The sequence below is a fragment of the Typopeltis vanoorti genome, chromosome 22 (genome assembly GCF_054136105.1).
Source record: "Typopeltis vanoorti isolate ZY-2024b chromosome 22, IOZ_Tvanoo_1.0, whole genome shotgun sequence".
In the NCBI taxonomy this organism is placed as follows: Eukaryota; Metazoa; Arthropoda; class Arachnida; order Uropygi; family Thelyphonidae; genus Typopeltis; species Typopeltis vanoorti.
In genome coordinates this window covers 97,251,275-97,274,050 of record NC_143570.1, presented here as the reverse complement: position 1 = coordinate 97,274,050, position 22,776 = coordinate 97,251,275, and the positions used below count along the sequence as shown (strand labels likewise).

The 22,776-nt window shown below is 38.5% G+C and overlaps 1 protein-coding gene across 1 annotated transcript in view; it reads left to right on the top strand.

Annotated features, from left to right (window-relative positions):
• The window catches only part of LOC150094582 (voltage-dependent calcium channel subunit alpha-2/delta-3-like), a 1,537,934-nt gene that overhangs the window by 1,170,863 nt on the left and 344,295 nt on the right, over positions 1-22,776 (top strand). The window contains exon 25 of the mRNA XM_090412095.1: positions 3,186-3,231. Coding sequence (XP_090268221.1) covers positions 3,186-3,231 — 46 coding nt within the window. The remainder of the gene's footprint in view (positions 1-3,185; positions 3,232-22,776) is intronic.

Sequence of the window (22,776 nt, the reverse complement as noted above, 5' to 3'; positions counted from 1 at the left end):
TGATGTTGGTGGTTGGTTTGAAGACCATTCTGATGTTGTGGGCTCTTAGTATTCTTGCTATTTGATAAGAAATTGACTTGATGAAAGGTATCACTACAGTAGAAATGTGCTGATGGTGGGATTCTTCTTGTCTGGGGTTGTCATTGTATAGATATTTTTTGATGATGTTTTGAGTATATCCATTCTGTGATAATATGTTGGCTATTAGTGAGAGTTCATTCTGCGTATCCTCCTCTTCTGATATAAACTTTTTGGCTCTATGTTTCAACATGTGGATAATACTCAGTTTGTGTGACTTGTGATGGTTTAAAGTATAGTGAAGATATCTTCCAGTAAAATCCTCACATCCTATCACTCCAAGACTATATGGGGCACCTAAAATACATAAACATTATATACCTCTTAATTAGAAGAAACATAATTTAATTATGTTTCTTCTAAAACAAAAAATAATTTTAGAAAAAAATTATGAAGAAATACAATTTTGCCACTACTTACAAACCTATCAACCAAATTTACAACTTATTACCTTCTCCTAAGGACAAATTCTCACCCTTGATGTTACCTGGTGTTTATGAGATTCCATGCTCATGCAAATTATCTTACTTTGGACAGACAGGTAGGTCTGTTCAGAAACGCATCTCGGAACATCAAGACCACATTCGTCTTCTTAAACCACAGAAATCTGGCCTCTCTCAACACGGAATTGAAAATTCAAACCATAGGATCCATTGGGAAAAGGCTAAACTTTTACATAGATCTTTATTTAAACATGAACGTTTATACAAAGAAAGTTCTGAAGCCCTACTACACAGACCAAACCTAAACCGCAACGACGTTCTTACTATTCCTAAAGTATGGGAAATTATCATGCAAAACTGTGTTAAATAATTAACGTGTTTTTTTTTTTTTTTTTTGTACTACTTTAGCACGTTTTCATGAGATTCTATTGTAATCATGCGCCCTAACTGTATGTTATTCCTAATTTTTGTTTAAATACTGTACTGATGATGTCCTAAGATACTTAGGATGAAATATTTACAATTAAATAATTTTCACTGTGGTTTATACGTGTGTTTCTTCTAATTATGAACGCACCACAGGTTTCGTTATTTAAAAAAAAAAAAAAAATTATATACCTCTCCGTCCAATAGTTGATGGAAGATCATCACCAACCTACCTTTTGGCAAAGCATCTTGCAAACTTATTAAATAATAAAAGAAGATCAACAGAATCCTATATCAAGAATAGTCAACATTTTTTAAATAAACTCCAAGCCATTAAGATTGCACCAACTGACATGTTAGCCAGCCTAGATGTTGTATCCCTTTTCACCAGTGTTCCAGTAGAAGAGGTAATAAACATCATCCAAGACCTCTTTCCACTAGACATCACACAGATGTTTAGACACTGCCTTTAATCTAATTTCTTCAAGGTTAACAACACCATATACCAACAATTAGAAGGCCTAGCAATGGGAAGCAGCCCACTATCACCATCTTGTGCAGACCTTTTCATGGAAAAACTTGAAAAAGAAATTCTCTCTGCAATCTCTCCGAGACCATCTACATGGTGGAGATATGTGGATGATATATTCATCATATGGCAAGACAGCTTAGACAACCTAAAATCGTTTGTGGATAAAATCAACTCAATACATAGCAAGATAAAATTCACTCTGAAAGTAGAAAACAACAACCAACTGCATTTTTTAGATATCTTGATAAAAAAAACAACCTAACAGTGTCAAATTATCCATTTACAGAAAGCCCACAGATACTGGAAGATATCTTCACTATACTTCAAACCATCACAAGTCACACAAACTGAGTATTATCCACATGTTGAAACATAGAGCCAAAAAGTTTATATCAGAAGAGGAGGATACGCAGAATGAACTCGCACTAATAGCCAACACATTATCACAAAATGGATATCCTCAAATCATCATCAAAAAATATCTATACAATGACAACCCCAGACAAGAAGAATCCCACCGTCAGCACATTTCTACTGTAGTGATACCTTTCATCAAGTCAATTTCTTATCAAATAGCAAGAATACTAAGAGCCCACAACATCAGAGTGGTCTTCAAACCAACCACCAACATCAGACAAGTTTTAGGATCTCCAAAAGATAAAGTTCCGTTCTACAAATATCCAGGAGTATATTACATTCCCTGCTCCTGTGGTCTTGCCTACATCGGACAAACTTCACGAAGTTTAGAAATTAGACAAAAAGAACATGTTGGTGATGTAAACCACAACAGCAGCATCTCTTCCAGCTTAGCACATCATTTCTGCACGTCTAACCACACGATAGATTGGCAAAACAGCTCCATGCCATATCTCGATGATGACTACAGGCATCGTGTATTTAAGGAAGCCACAATAGTACTAATAACCGGTGGAAACCTCAACAGAAATCAGCGTGCAATTCTAAACAGTTCGTGGAAAAACTTGATCCTCTCTCAATCAATTCTGAATTACAGCTAGCCAGTAATCACATTACAAGTCTACAACAAACACGCATGCGTGATAATGAATAAGAACAATAAGTCATCTCTGTCACACGAAACGTGTAACCATAGATACTAGTTTGGTTTACAAAATTTTTTATGTTCCTTTTAATTTGCATTTACTAACTTTCATATCTCCATAATGCCTTGAAAAAGCCAGACAGTTTGCTGGCGAAACTGGTAGGTTTGAATAAATGTTTTTATTGTAAAATACTGATCTGTATTAATAAAATTGTATTTCTAGTGGAAATTGTTAATGAAAAAAATGTTCAGGTTGTAGAATGGGAAAAATATTTTACAAAATGAAAGATGATTCCTACTCAAATCTATAAGAAAATTTCCCTATGTATAATGATCCCTTGGAGTGAAAAGTCATTGTCAACTTTACAAAACTTCCTTCAATTTTTAAAATGAATCTTCTGAATCATGCCTCAAATTTTTTCCATCTCATTTTGATAATTCTTCCTTTTGTCCTAAATTAAGCTCTTTGATGCTTAAGAATTTACTGTTTTGAAAATGTTAAAATCTATTTTACTCTCGACATCAGCTTAATATTTATTGTTGTGCAGCTATTTATCAGGTTTTTTGCATATAATTTTTATTTTATAAAATTTTAATTGTTGAATTATTGCTTGTTGTGGAAAGAAATGTATTTATTTTTATATAGGGATGAAATATTTTCATGGAAACAACTGGCGTGTTCACCCTGAATGGTGAGTAAACCATACATTTATACCTAATGTATTTGTTTTTTTACAAATTTTATTATTATATGAAAGATGTGATATATGGAGATTCAATGATTCGTGGTGTATAAAATAGAATGATAGAGGAGTGATGACCTGGATCTAATAGAAAGTGTGACTATGGCAATGTGATGTGATTGTGGGTATAAATGATCTGACTGAATCAAGTGGCAAAAGATCTAAGGTTGTTTGAGGTTATGAGGCAGAAGAAGAAGAACGTGAGAAGGAAGATAGTGAGAATGTTACCAAGATATGATAATGCAGAGTTGAGAAGCAATAACAAATGGCTTGATAGCAGAGTTAGAAAAGAAAGGTTTTTGATTATCTGGATGCCAGGACATTTGATGATAGAAGAAAACTGCATGTGAGAGTGTGCATTTGAACATGGAAGGACACAGGCATCCTGAGAAAGATTATTGTTATCTGGACAGATGAAATTGTTAGATGCAAACTAGTTTCAAGGGATTACGGTCACAGGAATGACCTCTTGTAAGGATAGTTACTTGGAATTTATTATTATTATTATCCTAAGATCCCATGCAGTCAAAGACTCATCTGGAAGGTCCTTTGTCATACAAATAGTTCATCATACTTCACATTAAACACATTCAAATGCTCTACAGACACCACACTCTCAGGCAAGACATTCCAATCATTCACAACTCTGCATGCAAAAAACCGGGATCTGCTCCCCTGTTCACACACTCTCCTTATACAGCTTTCCAAGGATGACCTCTTGTGCTCCCCTGATCTCCCACCATTTTATGAAAAACCTCTTCAACATTGATCCTATTACAACCCCTTACCAATATGTATGCCTCTATCATATCATCCTTCTTCCTCCTGTTCACTAGACTTTGTAAATTTCATCTTCTCAACCTCTCCTCATATTCAACACTACAGAGATCAAAAATTAAATTAATCAGTTGCCTCTTTGACCCCTTTCCAACATCTCTTCATCTTTTTGGAAACTAGGTGACCAAAACTGTGCACAGTAGTCCATGTGTAGCTTAATCGGAGCCTTATACAATGGAACAAGAATCTCCTTACTTTTTCAAGTCAGTATGCTCTGCATCATTCCCAGAATTCATTGTGTTGTCCTCACAATTTTGGCAATGTGCCCTCTTAATTTTATATCTTTATCCACCATCACCCCAAGATCTCTTATTTCCTTCACCTGCAACAATATATCCTCGCCAAGCGTAAATTCTACATCCCATCTTTATTTCACAAATTTTGAAACCTTACATTTTGCAACATTGAACTTGTATCTCCATTCCCATGTTCATTCACTCAATCTATTCAAGTCTTCTTGTAAGGCCACAACATCTGTTCTACTCCTCATAGTATTGTCTCAGTTTTGCATCATCTGCAAACAACTGAATATCCCCATCCAAAACTTCCCCAGTATCATTAACATATAGGTCAAACAGCAATGGCCCTAAAACAAATCCATGAAGCATACCACTAGTGACTTTCCTCTTCTGGAATATTTCTCCTCCATACACAATTTGATGGTATCTATCAGATAGCCAGTCTCCGATCCAATGCACTAGTTAAATATTTCACTCTATCCGCTCTAGTTTGACTATCAACTTATCATGCGGTAATCTATCAAAAGCCTTTGCAAATCAAAGTATACTGCTATGTATCCATCTCCTTTGTCAAATGAAGCCATCACCTTGTAGCAGGCCTGCACAACTTGATTGTCTTTAAGGGCCAAACCCAACTTGGACCACCTGACTAAGGGCCAGATCACTTCGGACCTTGAATCTTAGACTAGTCCACTGCAGCTAAACTTAAGTAAATTTGTTAGTAGATCTACAGTAAATACTAATTAATATGAATATTTAAATTTTTTAGAGAGTTACAATTAAAATTATAATCAAAATGATTTACAAACAGATATAGCTGCAAAATTTCTCAATTAAAGCCACTTAAACATAAACACAAAGTTTACTAATAATTTCACTGAAAATATCACACTTATTCTCAGTGAAATATCAGTGACTGAATGTCACAATATGACACATTGCATTTCTGTGGTGCCACTATTTTATCAAAGTTTGGTGTCATGTTTGAAGTGGCCATTCTTAATATGGCCTCTAAATCGATATCACATAAACATGAACTGATTTTGATTTTGTTTGATTTTGTTCAAGTTCATGACCGAAAATGTTGTTCATAAGTATATGTGCTCCCAAACATACAAAGTACCTGGTAGTCAGTATCCAACAAACTTTTAAATTTATCCTGATCCTGAATAGAATAATAAAGTACTCTTGTAAAGTACTCTCCCTATGCTTGACCTGATAGTTTTCAGAACACTGGAGATCAATAACCTTCATCTGGAGTTCGACAGGTAGATTTCCTGTTTCGACAGAAAATGGATCCTTAATCACTTTTATGCAGACTTTGTCTTCATTACTCAATGGCATTCTTTTCTGAAACTCCTCACTTAGAAGTGATATGTGCTTCTTATATTTTCCACCCACCATTGAATGATATTCTGATGTAATATTCTGTCGACAAGTTAAGAAATGTGACATATCCCCCTTAGCAAGTTGATTTTCAAATAAACTTAATTTCATTTTGAATGCCTTTATAAGAGACATTAACTAAAAAACCAACTTATTTTTTCCTTGAAGCTGTAAGTTAAGGTCATTCAAGTGACCCAAAATGTCACACAAGAAAAATAAATCTTGATTCCATTATTTCTGGGAATTTTTCCATATCTTCTTGAGATTCAAAAAATTCAACTAGTTCATTTTTTAGAGCAATAAAGCATGACAAAACTTTACCTGGCTCAACCAACGTACATCAGTGTGGTATGGTAGATCCCCATACTCGGCATCATTTTCTTCTAGAAATGCCTGAATCTTTCTGTGTTTCAAACCCCGAGCTCGAATATAGTTGACCAGAGCAAATACTACTTTAATCACATGATCAAACTACAAACCTTTGAACATAACACCTGCTGATGAATTAGGCAGTAAAATTTATTTTGTCAATGGTTTACCTGCATGCTGTTCAATAAATGTTACAGCACCAACATTTTTTCCACACATAGATGGGGCACTATCAGTGCAAACTGCTACTGAATTCTTGAAATTTAAGGATAGTTTTTCGGTTACATACATCTTTACCTGGCTCAACCAACGTACATCAGTGTGGTATGGTAGATCCCCATACTCGGCATCATTTTCTTCTAGAAATGCCTGAATCTTTCTGTGTTTCAAACCCCGAGCTCGAATATAGTTGACCAGAGCAAATACTACTTTAATCACATGATCAAACTACAAACCTTTGAACATAACACCTGCTGATGAATTAGTCAATGGTTTACCTGCATGCTGTTCAATAAATGTTACAGCACCAACATTTTTTCCACACATAGATGGGGCACTATCAGTGCAAACTGCTACTGAATTCTTGAAATTTAAGGATAGTTTTTCGGTTACATACATCTTTGCATTTTCTGCAATCTCCTTTCCTGTTGTTCTTCCTTTCATTGAACACAAACCAGCAAGCTCCTCTGTCACCTCAAAATTGTTATTAACGACTTTACATATATTAAAAGCTGTGCAGTATCTTTCACGACAGTACTTTCATCCATAGCAAGTGAATAATATACAAATTCACTAGTCGATTTTGGCAGGTTATCTTTAAGATCCTTGGCAATATCAGCCATCCTGCGCTGAACAGTCATACGGGACAAACTGATATTTTCAAAATTATTTTTCTTATCAGGAGACACAATTCGGAAACGGCAATCATCAGACACTTTTTTTATCAACTCCCCCTTAGTAAATGATTTGCCAGCACAAACTATTTCTTATGATATTTCTAAGCTTACCTTTGTGGCAACTTCATTTGCAGATGTCACTTTTTTAAAGACTTGTTGCTCACCACTAAGGACTTTCAATAACTTTGCTGCTTTTATTTACTTTTCACTTGTATCCAACTTGCTAAGGTTAGGATGTTTTGATTCAAAATGACGTCTCAGATTGTATTCTTTCAGCACAGCGATAGATTCTCGGCATACAATGCACACTATTTTGTCCTTAAACAACATAAAAAAAATTTGTTTACCCACTCAGGGTTAAATGCTCGATGTTCCGAATCTATTTTACTCTTATTACTTAAGCTCATTGTGTTGAGATTGACAATATTAATTACAAAAAACTAACAATGAAAAACTCGCAATAATGAAGGTTATGATAACTGTTATGTAATGTATATAACTGTTATGCAATACTGCCAACTTTGTGTAATATGATTTGTTCTCATTCATAGACATTAAGTCATTATCACAGAGATGTAACTTTGAATTTTCCCGCAGCGACACTAGCGCTAACAAAACCTCGAAGCAATTGTAATAATTTGTTATTAAATACGACAGTGGGAATAACTCCAAATGCAAATTATTGTCAAGTTGAAAGAAACATGATTGTGACATTAATTGCATGAATTTAAACATTCAGAGTCTTAGTAAAAGTAAAAATTTAATTCAAATCGTCTAATTTCATATTCCCCTGTATGATTGATTAATTTCAATCAGGCAGACAGGTCAAAATAAATAGCATTGTAGCCGAATGCAGCCTCCGGACCGTATGTTGTGCAGGCTTGCCTTATAGTAATAAATAAGTAGATTACTAAAACATGACCTCCCTTTAGCAAATCCATGCTGTTCATCAAGGATAATACCATTGTGGTCAACCCAATTCTGGATCCTAGTTCTCATCAACCTCTCCAATACTTTAACCACAACAACTGACACACAGATAGTCCTATAATTTGATGCTTGAGTTCTGTCGCCTCCCTTATGAAGCTGCACAATCTAATCTTCCTTCCACTCCTTTGGAACTTGACCAAGTGCAAGTACTCATATTAAACAAATATGTCAAGGCAGATGCCAACTCCCTGGCACATTTCTTCAAAATTCGTGGTGATATATTATCAAGTCACACAGCCTTATTAACATCAAATTTGGTCAATTCCCCACATACCTCTTACTCACTCATAGTCAGCCTCTCCTCCTCATCATCAGCTGCTTTCAAACTCTTCATGATGTTACATTCACAAGAATGAAAGTCCTTTATGAACTGCTCTTTAAATATCTCAAGTATGTCTTCTGTAGCAGTTATTCTTATACCATTTTCTCCAATCAGTATCATCCTTCCATAATCATTCTTTTTTTTTGTCTATGTATTGAATAAACTCTCTAGGATTCTTTTTGGCTTTATTAGCTAACTGCTGCTCATACTTCACTTTTGCTACCCTTACCAACCAAGTCACCCTCCTTGCCTGTCCTTTGTATTCCTCATGGAATTGATTATTACCACTTGCCCTCTTATACTGCCTCCATAATGCTTTTTTCCTCTATATCACATGCTTAATCTCTTCATTCGTCCATTTCACACCTAACTTATTTAACCTTCTAACCCTTGGAATATTTAGACATTGCTTCTACTAGATAGTGCTTGAATATCACCCAAGTTGCATTGATCTCCATTCCAGCCAACTGCTCATTACATGCTACACCTACAAGCTGACTCCTGAGCTTTTCATAATTGAGCCTTGTAGTTCCACATATACCCTTTTCTCACAGAGGTCCTCACACTGCTGACAACCACTCAGGTAATCACTTCATGGTTACTCTCACCACCTGGAGGGTGATTTGACACCTCATTTATAATTACATTCTCTGATGAGATGATCAAATTTTTGTTAACTTATAATTAGCAAATAATTTCTGATAGTTAAAATGAATTCTTTGGGATAGCATCAAATTGAATAAGTTATATGTTCTGTTTCTAGAACAGGGTTTTCAGACCAGGTGAAACAAATAAATTTAAAAAATGCAAAATATATATAAAATCAATAAAAATAATGTATATTATTTCTGGGAAAACTCCCATGTTACTCCTCATTATAAACTATTATAATTACAGCTATTTTGCCTGCTTCAGTTTAGGAGTACCCCTGTTTAAATGTCATTGGCTATTTACTCATGGGTTCTTAGGGCATTATGAGTGTAGATGTACTAAAAAGTATATGTAGCTTAAGGAATAGAAAATTGCACATACCTTTTTCTGGGTGTTGTGGCTTTTCCTCTGTCTGCGATGTCGAGAACTGCAGAGTGTGTGTGGGGGGTAGGCGGTTTGGTAGAATAAGTTAGAAAAACCCGGGTTTTTTTTTTTTTTTTCCGTAATATATAGAAACATATACTTTTATATAGGGTGGGGAAAAAGTGAAAGGGTTAATTTTTTAAAATAGGGAGGGGGAAGGGGAAAGGTAGTTGACGGGGTGTGGACCGTTTCGACTATTCGTGGTCATCATCGGAACATATTGGGAAAGTGGAAGCTATGTCAGGTCGGGTGGGTGCTTCAGAGGTGTTTGTGTTGTCTCCTATTGGTCGGGATTGTGACCTCAATTTAATGTTGTGAAGCTTCCAAACCTCGGAGATTATGTAGGGCCTGTGTACATTGATCGAGTTCGCGTCACACTTTATAGCTATTGTTTCCGATATTCTGAGCATTGTTTCATTGTCTTGTCTGTCTATTATGATGGCCTTGTCTATCTGCGGGGTGTGTTTTTGTTCAAGGGCGTGAACAGCTATTTCCGTTTTTCCTGTGCTTTGTATACGATTTTTCTTTTTAATGTTGCGTTTTTTAGTGTTTAAATGTTCTGGAATAGGGATGTTACAGTCACGGAAGTGTTCTTGTAGTCTTGCCCATAAAGACCTGATGGTGGAACCTGTGTAGGTGATGTCACAGTCTTTTTGGCAGGGAAATTTATAGACTACATTGTGCTGTTCAAATATATCTTTTTGTGTGTGAGGTTTGGTGGATTTTAGGAGGTTTGCCAGTTTTTGGCTTGTGGTGAATACCAGTTTGTAGTCAGTATGTTTGAAGATGTATTTATAGGCCTTGTATGTGTTTTGGGTGTATGGTAGTTTGATAATTTTTTGTGTAGGGAAGTTCGTTTTGGTACTTGGGTTGTTTTGGCGGTTTTTTGCCGTCTTGTTTGCGTAGTTTATCAGTTGTGTAGGATAGTTGCGATTTAAGAAGATCTGTGTTAGTTTTTTTATTTCAGCGTTTAGACTATTTTGATTGGTTGAAAATTTGTGAGCATTTATGAATTGTGATAAGATGACGGATTTTTTAACAGAATACGGATGGTATGAGTGAAAATGGAGGTAGTTTCCGATGTGTGAGGGTTTGTGGTATATTTTCGTGGCTATTTTGTTGTGTGTTCTGGTTAATGTCAAGTTTAAGAAGTTGATGGATTTGTTCTGTTCAGTTTCTGTGGTGAATTTTAACCTGTTGCTGTAGCTGTTTAGGGATGTTTTTAAGGTGGTGATGTGTGTGGGATTACCAATGCACAGAATATCGTCCACGTATCTGCCATAGAAGGTGATGCCGGGGGGAAGGGAAGGGTGGAGTAGAAGTGATTCTATATGTGCCAGGAATAATTCCGCTAGTTGTCCACTGATGTTTTGGCCCATGGGGAGTCCGAAGATTTGTATGTACATGTTGTTGTTGAACTTGAAGAAGTTTGCCGAGATTACTAGTTTTATTAAGTTAATAATGTCAATGGGCGTTAGTTTAGTACGAGAGTGTAGGGTGTGGTCTTCTGTGAGTAGTGTGTGTACGATGTCTAAAGTTCTGGGGACGTCCACGTTAGTGTATAAAGAGGCCGCATCTAAAGAAGTGAGGATGTCTTCTTGGGATAGGGTTAGGTCTTTTATTTTATTGAAAAGGTCGTCCGTGTTTTTTATCATGAAGTTTGACGTTGTGGTTAGTGGTTTGAGGAGTTTCGCTACGAATTTTGATAAAGGGGCTGTGGTGGTATTTTTGTAGGAGACTATTGGTCTCATCGGGTACCCGTCTTTGTGGGTTTTTATTTGTCCGAACATACAAGGGGTACGTGTGGTGCGGGGGATTGTGTTTTTCAGTGTGGTTTTGTCAATTTTATTTTCATTTTTTAGGATGTGTAGGGTATCGTTGATTTGTTTTATGAGGTCGGAGGTGGGGTCAATTTGTATTTTTCGGTAGGTGTGTGGGTCGGTTAAGATGGCTGTTATCTTGTTGTGGTAATCGGCTTGGTTTGTGATGACTACGGTGTCCCCTTTGTCCGCTTTATTGATAATAATGTTCGGGTTCTTCTTTAGGGATAGAAGGGCTTCTTGTAAGTTGGGGGTGATGTTGGGTTTAATTATTATTTTACTGTTTATGATGTTGTTAATTTTGTGGAATATAGTTTCTTTGTTAGGGTCATACTCTAATTTCGCTTGCATTTCGGTAATGATGTCTCTGTTTTGTATGTATTTTGGGGAAACACCAAAGTTTAATCCTTTGTTCAGGATGGTGATTTCGTCGGGCGTGAGATTGTGGTGTGATAGATTGATAATGGAATTGTTTTTTGTTGGTTCTAAGGCGGAAATATCCGAAGGGTTGGAAGCAGCGCGATTGTTGTATTGGGTGTTTGTTAGTGTGTACCATTTCTTTGCGTGTCGATCTTCTAATAATAGCGTGTAGTCGTTGATGTGCGATTGGGTATTATCCCAAAAAACTGCCCATTCGTTAGTGGTTAGTAGCTTTTTCAATCTGTTTTTTGTTTTGTGAATGTATGAATATGCTTGTTGTTTCTTTTTAAATCTGTTGTTTATGGCTTGTTTTATGAGGGCACGGGATGCTCGGTAGCAGATTTGTTTATTTCCGTGAATTGTGCTGTTGCCGCGTACCGTCGCGAATTTTGGTGTGATGTTGTGATCGAGGCATTTTTTGAGGAAAGTTATGTGTATTTTTTGAGCGGTGTATGTTAGGATGGTTTTTTGGTATGTACTTTTTGTAAAATTTATGCATTCATTGAACATGTGACGTGCGACCATGACATAAGCTTATGTTGGTATGTGCGTTAGGTGAAGGCTAATTTTAATGGTGTTTGTGATCGAGGGGGGGGTTGGGGGTTGGTGGGGGAATTATGAGTAGAGAGCCAATGTTAGGGGTTGTATGGTTATAAGACACAAGAAACTTATGTATATTATTTCTGGGAAAACTCCCATGTTACTCCTCATTATAAACTATTATAATTACAGCTATTTTGCCTGCTTCAGTTTAGGAGTACCCCTGTTTAAATGTCATTGGCTATTTACTCATGGGTTCTTAGGGCATTATGAGTGTAGATGTACTAAAAAGTATATGTAGCTTAAGGAATAGAAAATTGCACATACCTTTTTCTGGGTGTTGTGGCTTTTCCTCTGTCTGCGATGTCGAGAACTGCAGAGTGTGTGTGGGGGGGTAGGCGGTTTGGTAGAATAAGTTAGAAAAATCCGGTTTTTTTTTTTTTTTTTTCCGTAATATATAGAAACATATACTTTTATATAGGGTGGGGAAAAAGTGAAAGGGTTAATTTTTTAAAATAGGGAGGGGGAAGGGGAAAGGTAGTTGACGGGGTGTGGACCGTTTCGACTATTCGTGGTCATCATCGGAACATATTGGGAAAGTGGAAGCTATGTCAGGTCGGGTGGGTGCTTCAGAGGTGTTTGTGTTGTCTCCTATTGGTCGGGATTGTGACCTCAATTTAATGTTGTGAAGCTTCCAAACCTCGGAGATTATGTAGGGCCTGTGTACATTGATCGAGTTCGCGTCACACTTTATAGCTATTGTTTCCGATATTCTGAGCATTGTTTCATTGTCTTGTCTGTCTATTATGATGGCCTTGTCTATCTGCGGGGTGTGTTTTTGTTCAAGGGCGTGAACAGCTATTTCCGTTTTTCCTGTGCTTTGTATACGATTTTTCTTTTTAATGTTGCGTTTTTTAGTGTTTAAATGTTCTGGAATAGGGATGTTACAGTCACGGAAGTGTTCTTGTAGTCTTGCCCATAAAGACCTGATGGTGGAACCTGTGTAGGTGATGTCACAGTCTTTTTGGCAGGGAAATTTATAGACTACATTGTGCTGTTCAAATATATCTTTTTGTGTGTGAGGTTTGGTGGATTTTAGGAGGCTTGCCAGTTTTTGGCTTGTGGTGAATACCAGTTTGTAGTCAGTATGTTTGAAGATGTATTTATAGGCCTTGTATGTGTTTTGGGTGTATGGTAGTTTGACAGTTTTTACAAATCTTCGGACTCCCCATGGGCCAAAACATCAGTGGACAACTAGCGGAATTATTCCTGGCACATATAGAATCACTTCTACTCCACCCTTCCCTTCCCCCCGGCATCACCTTCTATGGCAGATACGTGGACGATATTCTGTGCATTGGTAATCCCACACACATCACCACCTTAAAAACATCCCTAAACAGCTACAGCAACAGGTTAAAATTCACCACAGAAACTGAACAGAACAAATCCATCAACTTCTTAAACTTGACATTAACCAGAACACACAACAAAATAGCCACGAAAATATACCACAAACCCTCACACATCGGAAACTACCTCCATTTTCACTCATACCATCCGTATTCTGTTAAAAAATCCGTCATCTTATCACAATTCATAAATGCTCACAAATTTTCAACCAATCAAAATAGTCTAAACGCTGAAATAAAAAAACTAACACAGATCTTCTTAAATCGCAACTATCCTACACAACTGATAAACTACGCAAACAAGACGGCAAAAAACCGCCAAAACAACCCAAGTACCAAAACGAACTTCCCTACACAAAAAATTATCAAACTACCATACACCCAAAACACATACAAGGCCTATAAATACATCTTCAAACATACTGACCACAAACTGGTATTCACCACAAGCCAAAAACTGGCAAACCTCCTAAAATCCACCAAACCTCACACACAAAAAGATATATTTGAACAGCACAATGTAGTCTATAAATTTCCCTGCCAAAAAGACTGTGACATCACCTACACAGGTTCCACCATCAGGTCTTTATGGGCAAGACTACAAGAACACTTCCGTGACTGTAACATCCCTATTCCAGAACATTTAAACACTAAAAAACGCAACATTAAAAAGAAAAATCGTATACAAAGCACAGGAAAAACGGAAATAGCTGTTCACGCCCTTGAACAAAAACACACCCCGCAGATAGACAAGGCCATCATAATAGACAGACAAGACAATGAAACAATGCTCAGAATATCGGAAACAATAGCTATAAAGTGTGACGCGAACTCGATCAATGTACACAGGCCCTACATAATCTCCGAGGTTTGGAAGCTTCACAACATTAAATTGAGGTCACAATCCCGACCAATAGGAGACAACACAAACACCTCTGAAGCACCCACCCGACCTGACATAGCTTCCACTTTCCCAATATGTTCCGATGATGACCACGAATAGTCGAAACGGTCCACACCCCGTCAACTACCTTTCCCCTTCCCCCTCCCTATTTTAAAAAATTAACCCTTTCACTTTTTCCCCACCCTATATAAAAGTATATGTTTCTATATATTACGGAAAAAAAAAAAAAAAACCCGGGTTTTTCTAACTTATTCTACCAAACCGCCTACCCCCCACACACACTCTGCAGTTCTCGACATCGCAGACAGAGGAAAAGCCACAACACCCAGAAAAAGGTATGTGCAATTTTCTATTCCTTAAGCTACATATACTTTTTAGTACATCTACACTCATAATGCCCTAAGAACCCATGAGTAAATAGCCAATGACATTTAAACAGGGGTACTCCTAAACTGAAGCAGGCAAAATAGCTGTAATTATAATAATAAAAATAATAATAAAAAAAAGCTTAACCCCATATTACTAATGTACTACAGGTTTACAAATAAACCCTTCATGGGTGGGAGCCATACAAAGAATAAAGGAACAGTTCTATAGTTTCATTTGACTACTGGGAAACTTCTTGCATAATATTTATCTCACTGCCCTCTTTCTCTTCCTTTATTTTATTTAATTTTATACTTCCATATACTATATATACAAGGAGGGAGAAGAGAAGTACTAAATTAAATTATATAAATATAAATTAAATTAAATAAACACTAAACAATGTTATAATTAATATCTCCTTCAAATTACATGGAATTATTTCCCCCGCAAGAAATAGGAACTTTCAAAATAAACTGTAGATTTATTAACAAAATGCAAATAATTAAACAACAGATGCTACTTCAGTTGTCATTATACTGTCCTCCCTTAAAATGTCAGAGCTCCTCCTTGAAGAGTATGCATTTACAAACTTTTCTGAGATTACAGAATTTAATTTGGCAATTTATTACAACCATTTAACCACGTGGCCTATCCTATCCCTCTCATCCATCATAGGATGGGTTTAGTCCCCCCTCCCCAACGAGAGGTTACTGGCATATTAATGCAGCTAGTTCACCACTCCTCTGCTGCATCCGCTAAGGGCAATATTCATGACTGTAATCCTTGTGTGTTTCACAGGGCCAGTTTGCCTGCTTGCGGGATGAAAAACCCCAGATAAACTGGGGAGAAAAACAACCGTGCTGTCCTGTCTTGGGCATAACTTGGCTATGAGAAAGATCCTTGAGCTCCTCACATCATCGACGGGAATCAAACTTAGGACACTCCTTCCCCAGGCATATGGTAGTGAAGCACATAGCCACTAGGCTAACTGCACAGAAACCACATGGCAGTTGCAGTAATTCTGAGGTGTACAATACACACTGATGAACTCAAATAGTTACTTTTTTTTATTTAAAAAATTGTTTTATTATATACATACACACATCTTCAAGGCCCACCTTTCCTAATTGGGTTGTGGGGGCAACAGCTGCAAGAGGAACTTCCAATGGTCACGATCCTCTGCCACCAAGCTCAGGTGTTCTGGTGGGATTCCCAAACGTGTCCACCCAAGGTTTTGGATATAATCTATCCAGCGAGTTCTTGGCCTTCTTACCACGTGGCCTCCCATCCTCTGGCTTGGCAAAGAGGGCCTGCTGAGGGAGCCTCTCTTGTGGCATTCTGACCAGGTGCCCGTACCAATGCAACCGTGATCTCTCAACACGGAGAAGCAGCGGTTGGGTTGAGTATTGATGGTTTCCTGAATTGCAGAGCTTCTGACTGTTGAGTCTTGTCAGCCCCGCAACCACTCGAAGGAACCTCATTTCAGCCGCTTGGATTCGTGTCTGCATTCTTTCGGTCATTACCCAACTCTCATGACCATAGGTGAGGATGGGGACATAGACTGCATTGAAGAAAGCCAGCTTTGCCTTAACTTTGTCTTAACTCTGGCTTAACTCCTGCTTCAATACTACCGAACGGCCAAGCTCCTGCAATATTGAGCTTGCTAAGCCAATCCGAGTATCTAGCTCTACATCTCATTTTCCATCATTTGTGAATATGGACCCAAGGTATTTAAACTTCTCCAGCTGCCTCATTAGGACTCCACTTACATGTAGAGTGCACTGGGATGGTTGTCTAGAGACCACAAATGTTTCAGTTTTGGCCACACTGATCTTCATTCCAGCATCTGCACGAACAGCTACAAACCTATGCAGTGTCCGCTGGAGGTCATCTGTGGAAGAGCTAAGCAGAACTTGGTCATCTACAAAAAAGCAGACATCCAATGTTACATCTTCCAATTCTGACACACTCACTGCCTTGGCTGTGCCAATCAATCCAGTCCATAAATATTATGAAAAGGAGGGGTGACAGAGCACACCCTTGGCAGAGACCAACGGAGACTGTGAAAGGTTCAGACTTTGTGCTGTTTACCCTGACACAAAACTCTGAGCATTCATACAGGAACTTGATGGCAGCTAATAGTTGCCCATCCACTCCATACTCCTGTACTACTTGCCAAAGCTTATCCCGAGGAACCTGGTCATATGCCTTCTCCAAGTGCACAAAACACATGTAGACATTCTTGGCATATTCCCAAGATTTCTCAAAGACTTGCCTTAAAGTGAAGATTTGGTCAGTTGTGCTTCTACCAGGATGAAAGCCACATTGTTCTTCCTGGAACTTTGACTCAACTATGCTCCTGCACTGTCTTTCCAAGCACCTAGCATACACTTTCCCAGGCAGGCTGAGCAGAGAGATGCCACGACAGTTATTGCAATCCTTCTGGTCTCCCTTCTTGAGGACTGGTATTATTATGCCTGTCTGCCATTGCTTTGGTGCTCGCCCAGATATCCAAGCAGCCTGACACACTCGAGTCAGCCAGAGAACACCGTCTCGATTTAAGGCTTTTAGCATTTCGGGCCAAATTTCATCATTGCCAGCAGCCTTGCCCGATTTTAGTGATTTTATTGCTAAATGGACCTCTTCTGCTGTGAGACTAGTCATTGCCCTGATCTGCACCTCTTGGATGTCTACAACTGCTGGGCCACCCGGGTTAAGAAGGCTCTCAAAGTATTCCCTCCATCTGTGGAGGATATCCTCAGTTGTTAAAAGTGCACCATCAGAGGCCTTAATTGCCCTTGCTGTGCACGATTTCCTCCCTCGAAGGCAGCAGATGGTCTGCCAGAATACTTTGTTTGCATTTGCATAGGATGAGTCTAAGGATTCCCAAGCCTTTTGCTTTGCTGTCTTTACTGCCTCAGCAGCAGCTTTTCATGCCTCAGCATACCGCAAATGCATTTCAGGTGACCTGATCCTAAGCCATGTTAGGTAGCACTCCTTTTTTGCCTGGAGAGTTTTTTGGACTTCTGGTTCCACCAAGGTGTCCTTTTCTCACTGCCCGTTGCCACGCCGAGCCGCTTTCTGCCACAGCATGAGAGTGCAGAGGCAGTGACAGCTGTTCTGAACAGCTTCCACTCCTCCTCAACATCTGCAGTATGCTTGGGAATCTCTTTGAACCTGGAGGAAATGTCATCTGCAAAATTCTTCCTCACAGCCTCATTTTCCAATGCATCCCATTTCATGCTGTACAGTTGCTTAGGCCTACCAGCGTTGATGGTAGCATCTGGTTTCTGAAGCCGTAGAGTGCACACAACAAGGTGGTGGTCAGTTGACAGTTCTGCCCCTCTTCTCACACGAACGTCCAACACTGAGGAAAATAGGTCTGCTGAGACTATAAAGAAGTCAATCAGAGACCTTTGTTCTAGTGTATCCCTGTACCAGGTATAATTATGGACTTCTCGGTGCTGGAAGAAGGTATTCATTATGGACAAGCTGTTAGTACAGCAGAAGTTCAATAATTTCAACCCATTTGCGTTAAAGTCAGGGGTGCCGTTCCTCCCAACCACACCCCTCCATGTCTGGTCATCTGTTCCAACATGTGCATTGAAGTCACCCATTAGTAGGACTGATTCCATGTCTGCCACCCTGTCAAAAGCACATCCACTTCCTCTAGGAAGGCAGAGTATTCTGACTCCAGATTAGGCATATAGGCTTGCATCACAGCCAAATCATGGTTTTTCATCTGAAGCCTTAACACACATACCCGTACCCCCAATGGGATCCACTCGGCAACACAGTCTGACAGCTGGGGGCTTGTGAGTATCCCCACACTTGCCTGAGCAGACATTGTCGGGCTCACACCAGAGTAGTAGAGCTTCCACCCCTTATCCAGGTCGACAGTTCCAGAGCCTCTCCTCTTGGTCGAAGAAAGCCCAACTAAGTCTAGCCAGTAGCACTTGGCTTTCTTGACCGGTTCCAACTCCGTCTCTGTCAGAGAGAAGATGTTCCAGTTGCCTAAAGCCATAGTCTGGTGCCGTTGTCGTTGCTATTTCCATCTTTTGCAGAACCATTTCTTTGCACTGCCTCTAAACACCTCCCCGGGTAGCAGGCCCATTGATGCCGTTTCCTTTAGTAGAGTGCTGAGGAGTGATGTCTAAGGGAGACTGTAACATATTTTTCGAATGAGTCCCTTGGTAACCCACGCGACGGACGATGCAGTATGAACATTTTTTGATGGCCTGATCATGTTACAGTATTTGATAATGTCCTGTTAGCACAAGCTAACAGGACATTACCAAATGCTGTAATACACTTATAGCATTTGGGGGAAGGAGCAAGAAGAGAAGAAAGAAAGAAGCAAGGGAGGAAGAGGAGGGACCAGTCTACAGATAATATAACAGATGTATATTACATGAAGTAAGGCATGGTCCAGCATCAGGTACCTCGGGTTTTATTATGTAACAAAACAAATTTTAAATACAAAAATTTACACTTAGTGTATATGATACTGTAAAAAATGAACGTGTAATGAACATGATTATTGTATGTTGCAAAGTTATTATTACCCAAGACCCCATGGAGTCGAAGACTCATCTAGGAGGTCCTTTTATCATACACACAGCTCCTCATACCATGTCTTAAACACACTCAAACTCCTTGCAGACACCACACTCTCAGGCTAGGCATTCCAATCATTCACAACTCAGCACAAAAAAATCCTGCCTCTCACTCCCCTACTCACACCCTCTTTATACAGTTTCCAGGGATGACCTCTGGTTCTCCCCTGATCTGCCACTATTTTCTGTAGACCCTCTCCAGCATTGATCTTATAACATCCCTTTACTAACTTGTAGGTTTCTATCATATCTCCCCTCTTCCTCCTGTCCACCAGACTCTGCAAGTTGCGTCTTCTCAATCTTTCCTCATACTTGACATTCTAGAGGTTAGAAACTACCTTAGTCAGTTGCCTCTGGACTCTTTCCACCATCTCTTCGTCCTTCTGAAAACTAGGTGACCAAATATGGGCACAATAGTCCATGTGTGGCCTAATCAAAGCCTTATACAACGGAACAAGAATCTCCCTACTTCTACAAGTCAGTGTCCTCTGCATCATTCCAAGAAGCCTTTATGTTATCTTCACAATTTTGGCTATGCGTTCCCTAAATTTCAGATCCTTATCCACCATCACCCCCAGATCTCTTATTTCCTCTACCTCCAACAACATATCCTCACTAAGCATAAATTCTGCATCCCATTTTTGATATGTTATATGAAAAACATATACTGTTTTATACTGTTATAGGGAATAACAGTATAAAAATAGTAATAATGCACTGATGCTTTTCTATACAAATGCCAGCAGTATCATTGTACAAGTGCTTGGCAGCGTAAACAGTAGTAGTGTGAAAGATGAAGAGAGAATGGGAATGCAGGAGGAAATGAGGAAGGGGAAAGAAGTCCCTAGTGGACAGGGAAACATGGCATAGGCAGAATGGACATTGGAAATAGTAGCGAATGCATACATAGGGATACATACATTTTATGCATACATGTATTAATTAAATAGTGTGTGATGTGAGTAGGCAAGTTGAGACTGAGCAGATATATCTGGCAAAGGTCATTTGGGCAAGGGTTGGTGTGGTGGGGAAATCAAAACTAACAAGTGGCTTGGATAAGACTGGCTATAAACCTATATATGAACTGCTATGCTAATTTACAAACACCAGAATTATCCGAAATAAGAAAGATAAAATGGTTTAACTGATTGAGTTTATTTGTCTCAAAATTGGTGAAACATGAGTCACATATTTTTTGTGAGGGTAGAAAAGACAAGAAGGGAGTGGGAGTGCTGCTGATTAGAGCAGGGGAATTATGTCCACATAATGTAGATGTAAAAGAGGGAAATAGTGGCAATAGTTATGAGGCAGAGGTTGACAGTAAGAAATATTTAGGTGGATGTTGCCATAGGCCAGGGAATATGGAGGGTGGTAATGAAAAAATGTATAAACAACTTGCATTAGTTAACAGAGGAAGGGTAATTATTATGGGCAATTTTAATTATGGCAGTTTATACTGCCATAATTAAAATTAAAATGAATAGAGTACATTTGTGAATAAGGAAAATGAGTTTTTCCTTTCCCGCTTTGCACAGATGATTTTTAAAAAAAAATTTTTTATAAGATAAATATTATTATTATTATTATTATTATTATTGCACCCTCCATGGTGTTGGCTGACTCATCGTGAGAGGTTCATTCAACTGGCAATATATTTATCACACCAAATCTTAAAATCCTTAACACTCAATGCATTAAACACATTCTGGTAATGCATTCCATTCACTGACAATTCTCCATGTAAAAAATCCACTCCTCATACTCCTCATCACCACACTTACATAACTTCCAGGAATGTCCTCTGATTTTTCACCTTCTTGCCTTCTACTCTTTTTATAATCCCCTCTGGTTAATCTGATAACATCCTAAAACTAACTTAAATATCTTTATCATATCATCTCTTTTCCACCGAGCCACTAAACTCTGAAATACAAATTTCTTTAACGTCTCACCATAGCCAGCATTCCAGTCGTGATATTGTCTTAGTCACACATCTCTGGACCCTCTCCAATGTTTCCACATCACATTGAAAACCAGGTGTCCAGATCTGAGCACAATAGTCCAAGTGTGGTCTGACCAGTGCTTTATACAGTGGCACAACCACTTCCTTATCACTACATGTTAGGTACTTCTTATCATAGCAGTAGCACAATGTGCTGCCTTTTAACACTTGCAACATGCCTGCTAAACTTCAGTGTATTGTCAACCGTCACTCCCAAATCTTGAATCTCGTCCACTTCCTGCATTATAGCAATGTCAATATGGTACACAGCCTTATATTTATGCACTCCAGAATTGGAGTGCAGAAACTGCACTTATTAATATTAAAAACTACACTCCCATTGCTTTGTCCAAACTAAAAAAGTCTATTCACATCTTCCTGAAGGGAATTAACATCAGCAGAGTCACTTATAATTATCCCAAAATTTGAGACCATCAGCAAACAACTGAAGGTCTCAAGTCAGTCCACATGACATAACATTTACAAACAAGTTAAACAGCAGGAGCTCAAGAACAGAACCCTGGGGCATGTCACTGGTTACCCTCATTTTTTTGAGACACTGATGAATTATACACAACTTGCTGGTATCGTTGAGAGGGCCAATCTCCAATCCACCTAACCAATATACTATCTATCCCCATCCCCTGCAGCTTGTACACCAACTTATCATGTGGTAATCTATCAGATGCTTAGGGAAAAGTTCAAGAATATCACTGTATATAATTCTCCCTTATCTAACACACACACCCATTACACTATCATAAAATGCAAGTAAATTGCTAACATAGGACTTACCCTTTACAAATCCATGCTGACCATCATGAAGAATTCTATGCCATCACCCCCATCCTGTATTCTATTCCTAACCAATATCTCCAATGCCTTGACCACAACTGCAGTTATACATACTGGTCTATAATTGGAAACCTATGCCCTAGAAACTGCTTGTGATGTGGTACTATTTTTGCCTCTTTCCACTCCTTAGGACCCTACCAACTGCAAGACTTTCATTAGACAACCAAGTCAAGGGCTAACTGTTGTGCACATTCCTTAAGAATACATTTCCTTTCCTTCATGCTTACACAGTGATCAGAATACATCATGAAAATTATGTAAACAACTACCATGTTAGAGTAAAAGTTTAGTTTAATATAAACCAAAATAAGCACTCAACGTTTTGACTTTCACATTAAGTTCATCATCATGAGTATACACATTATACACGTATATACAAAGAAACAAGCTGCACTACAATCTACATAGCATGCTAAAGTTACTGGCCAACCGTTACAACTATT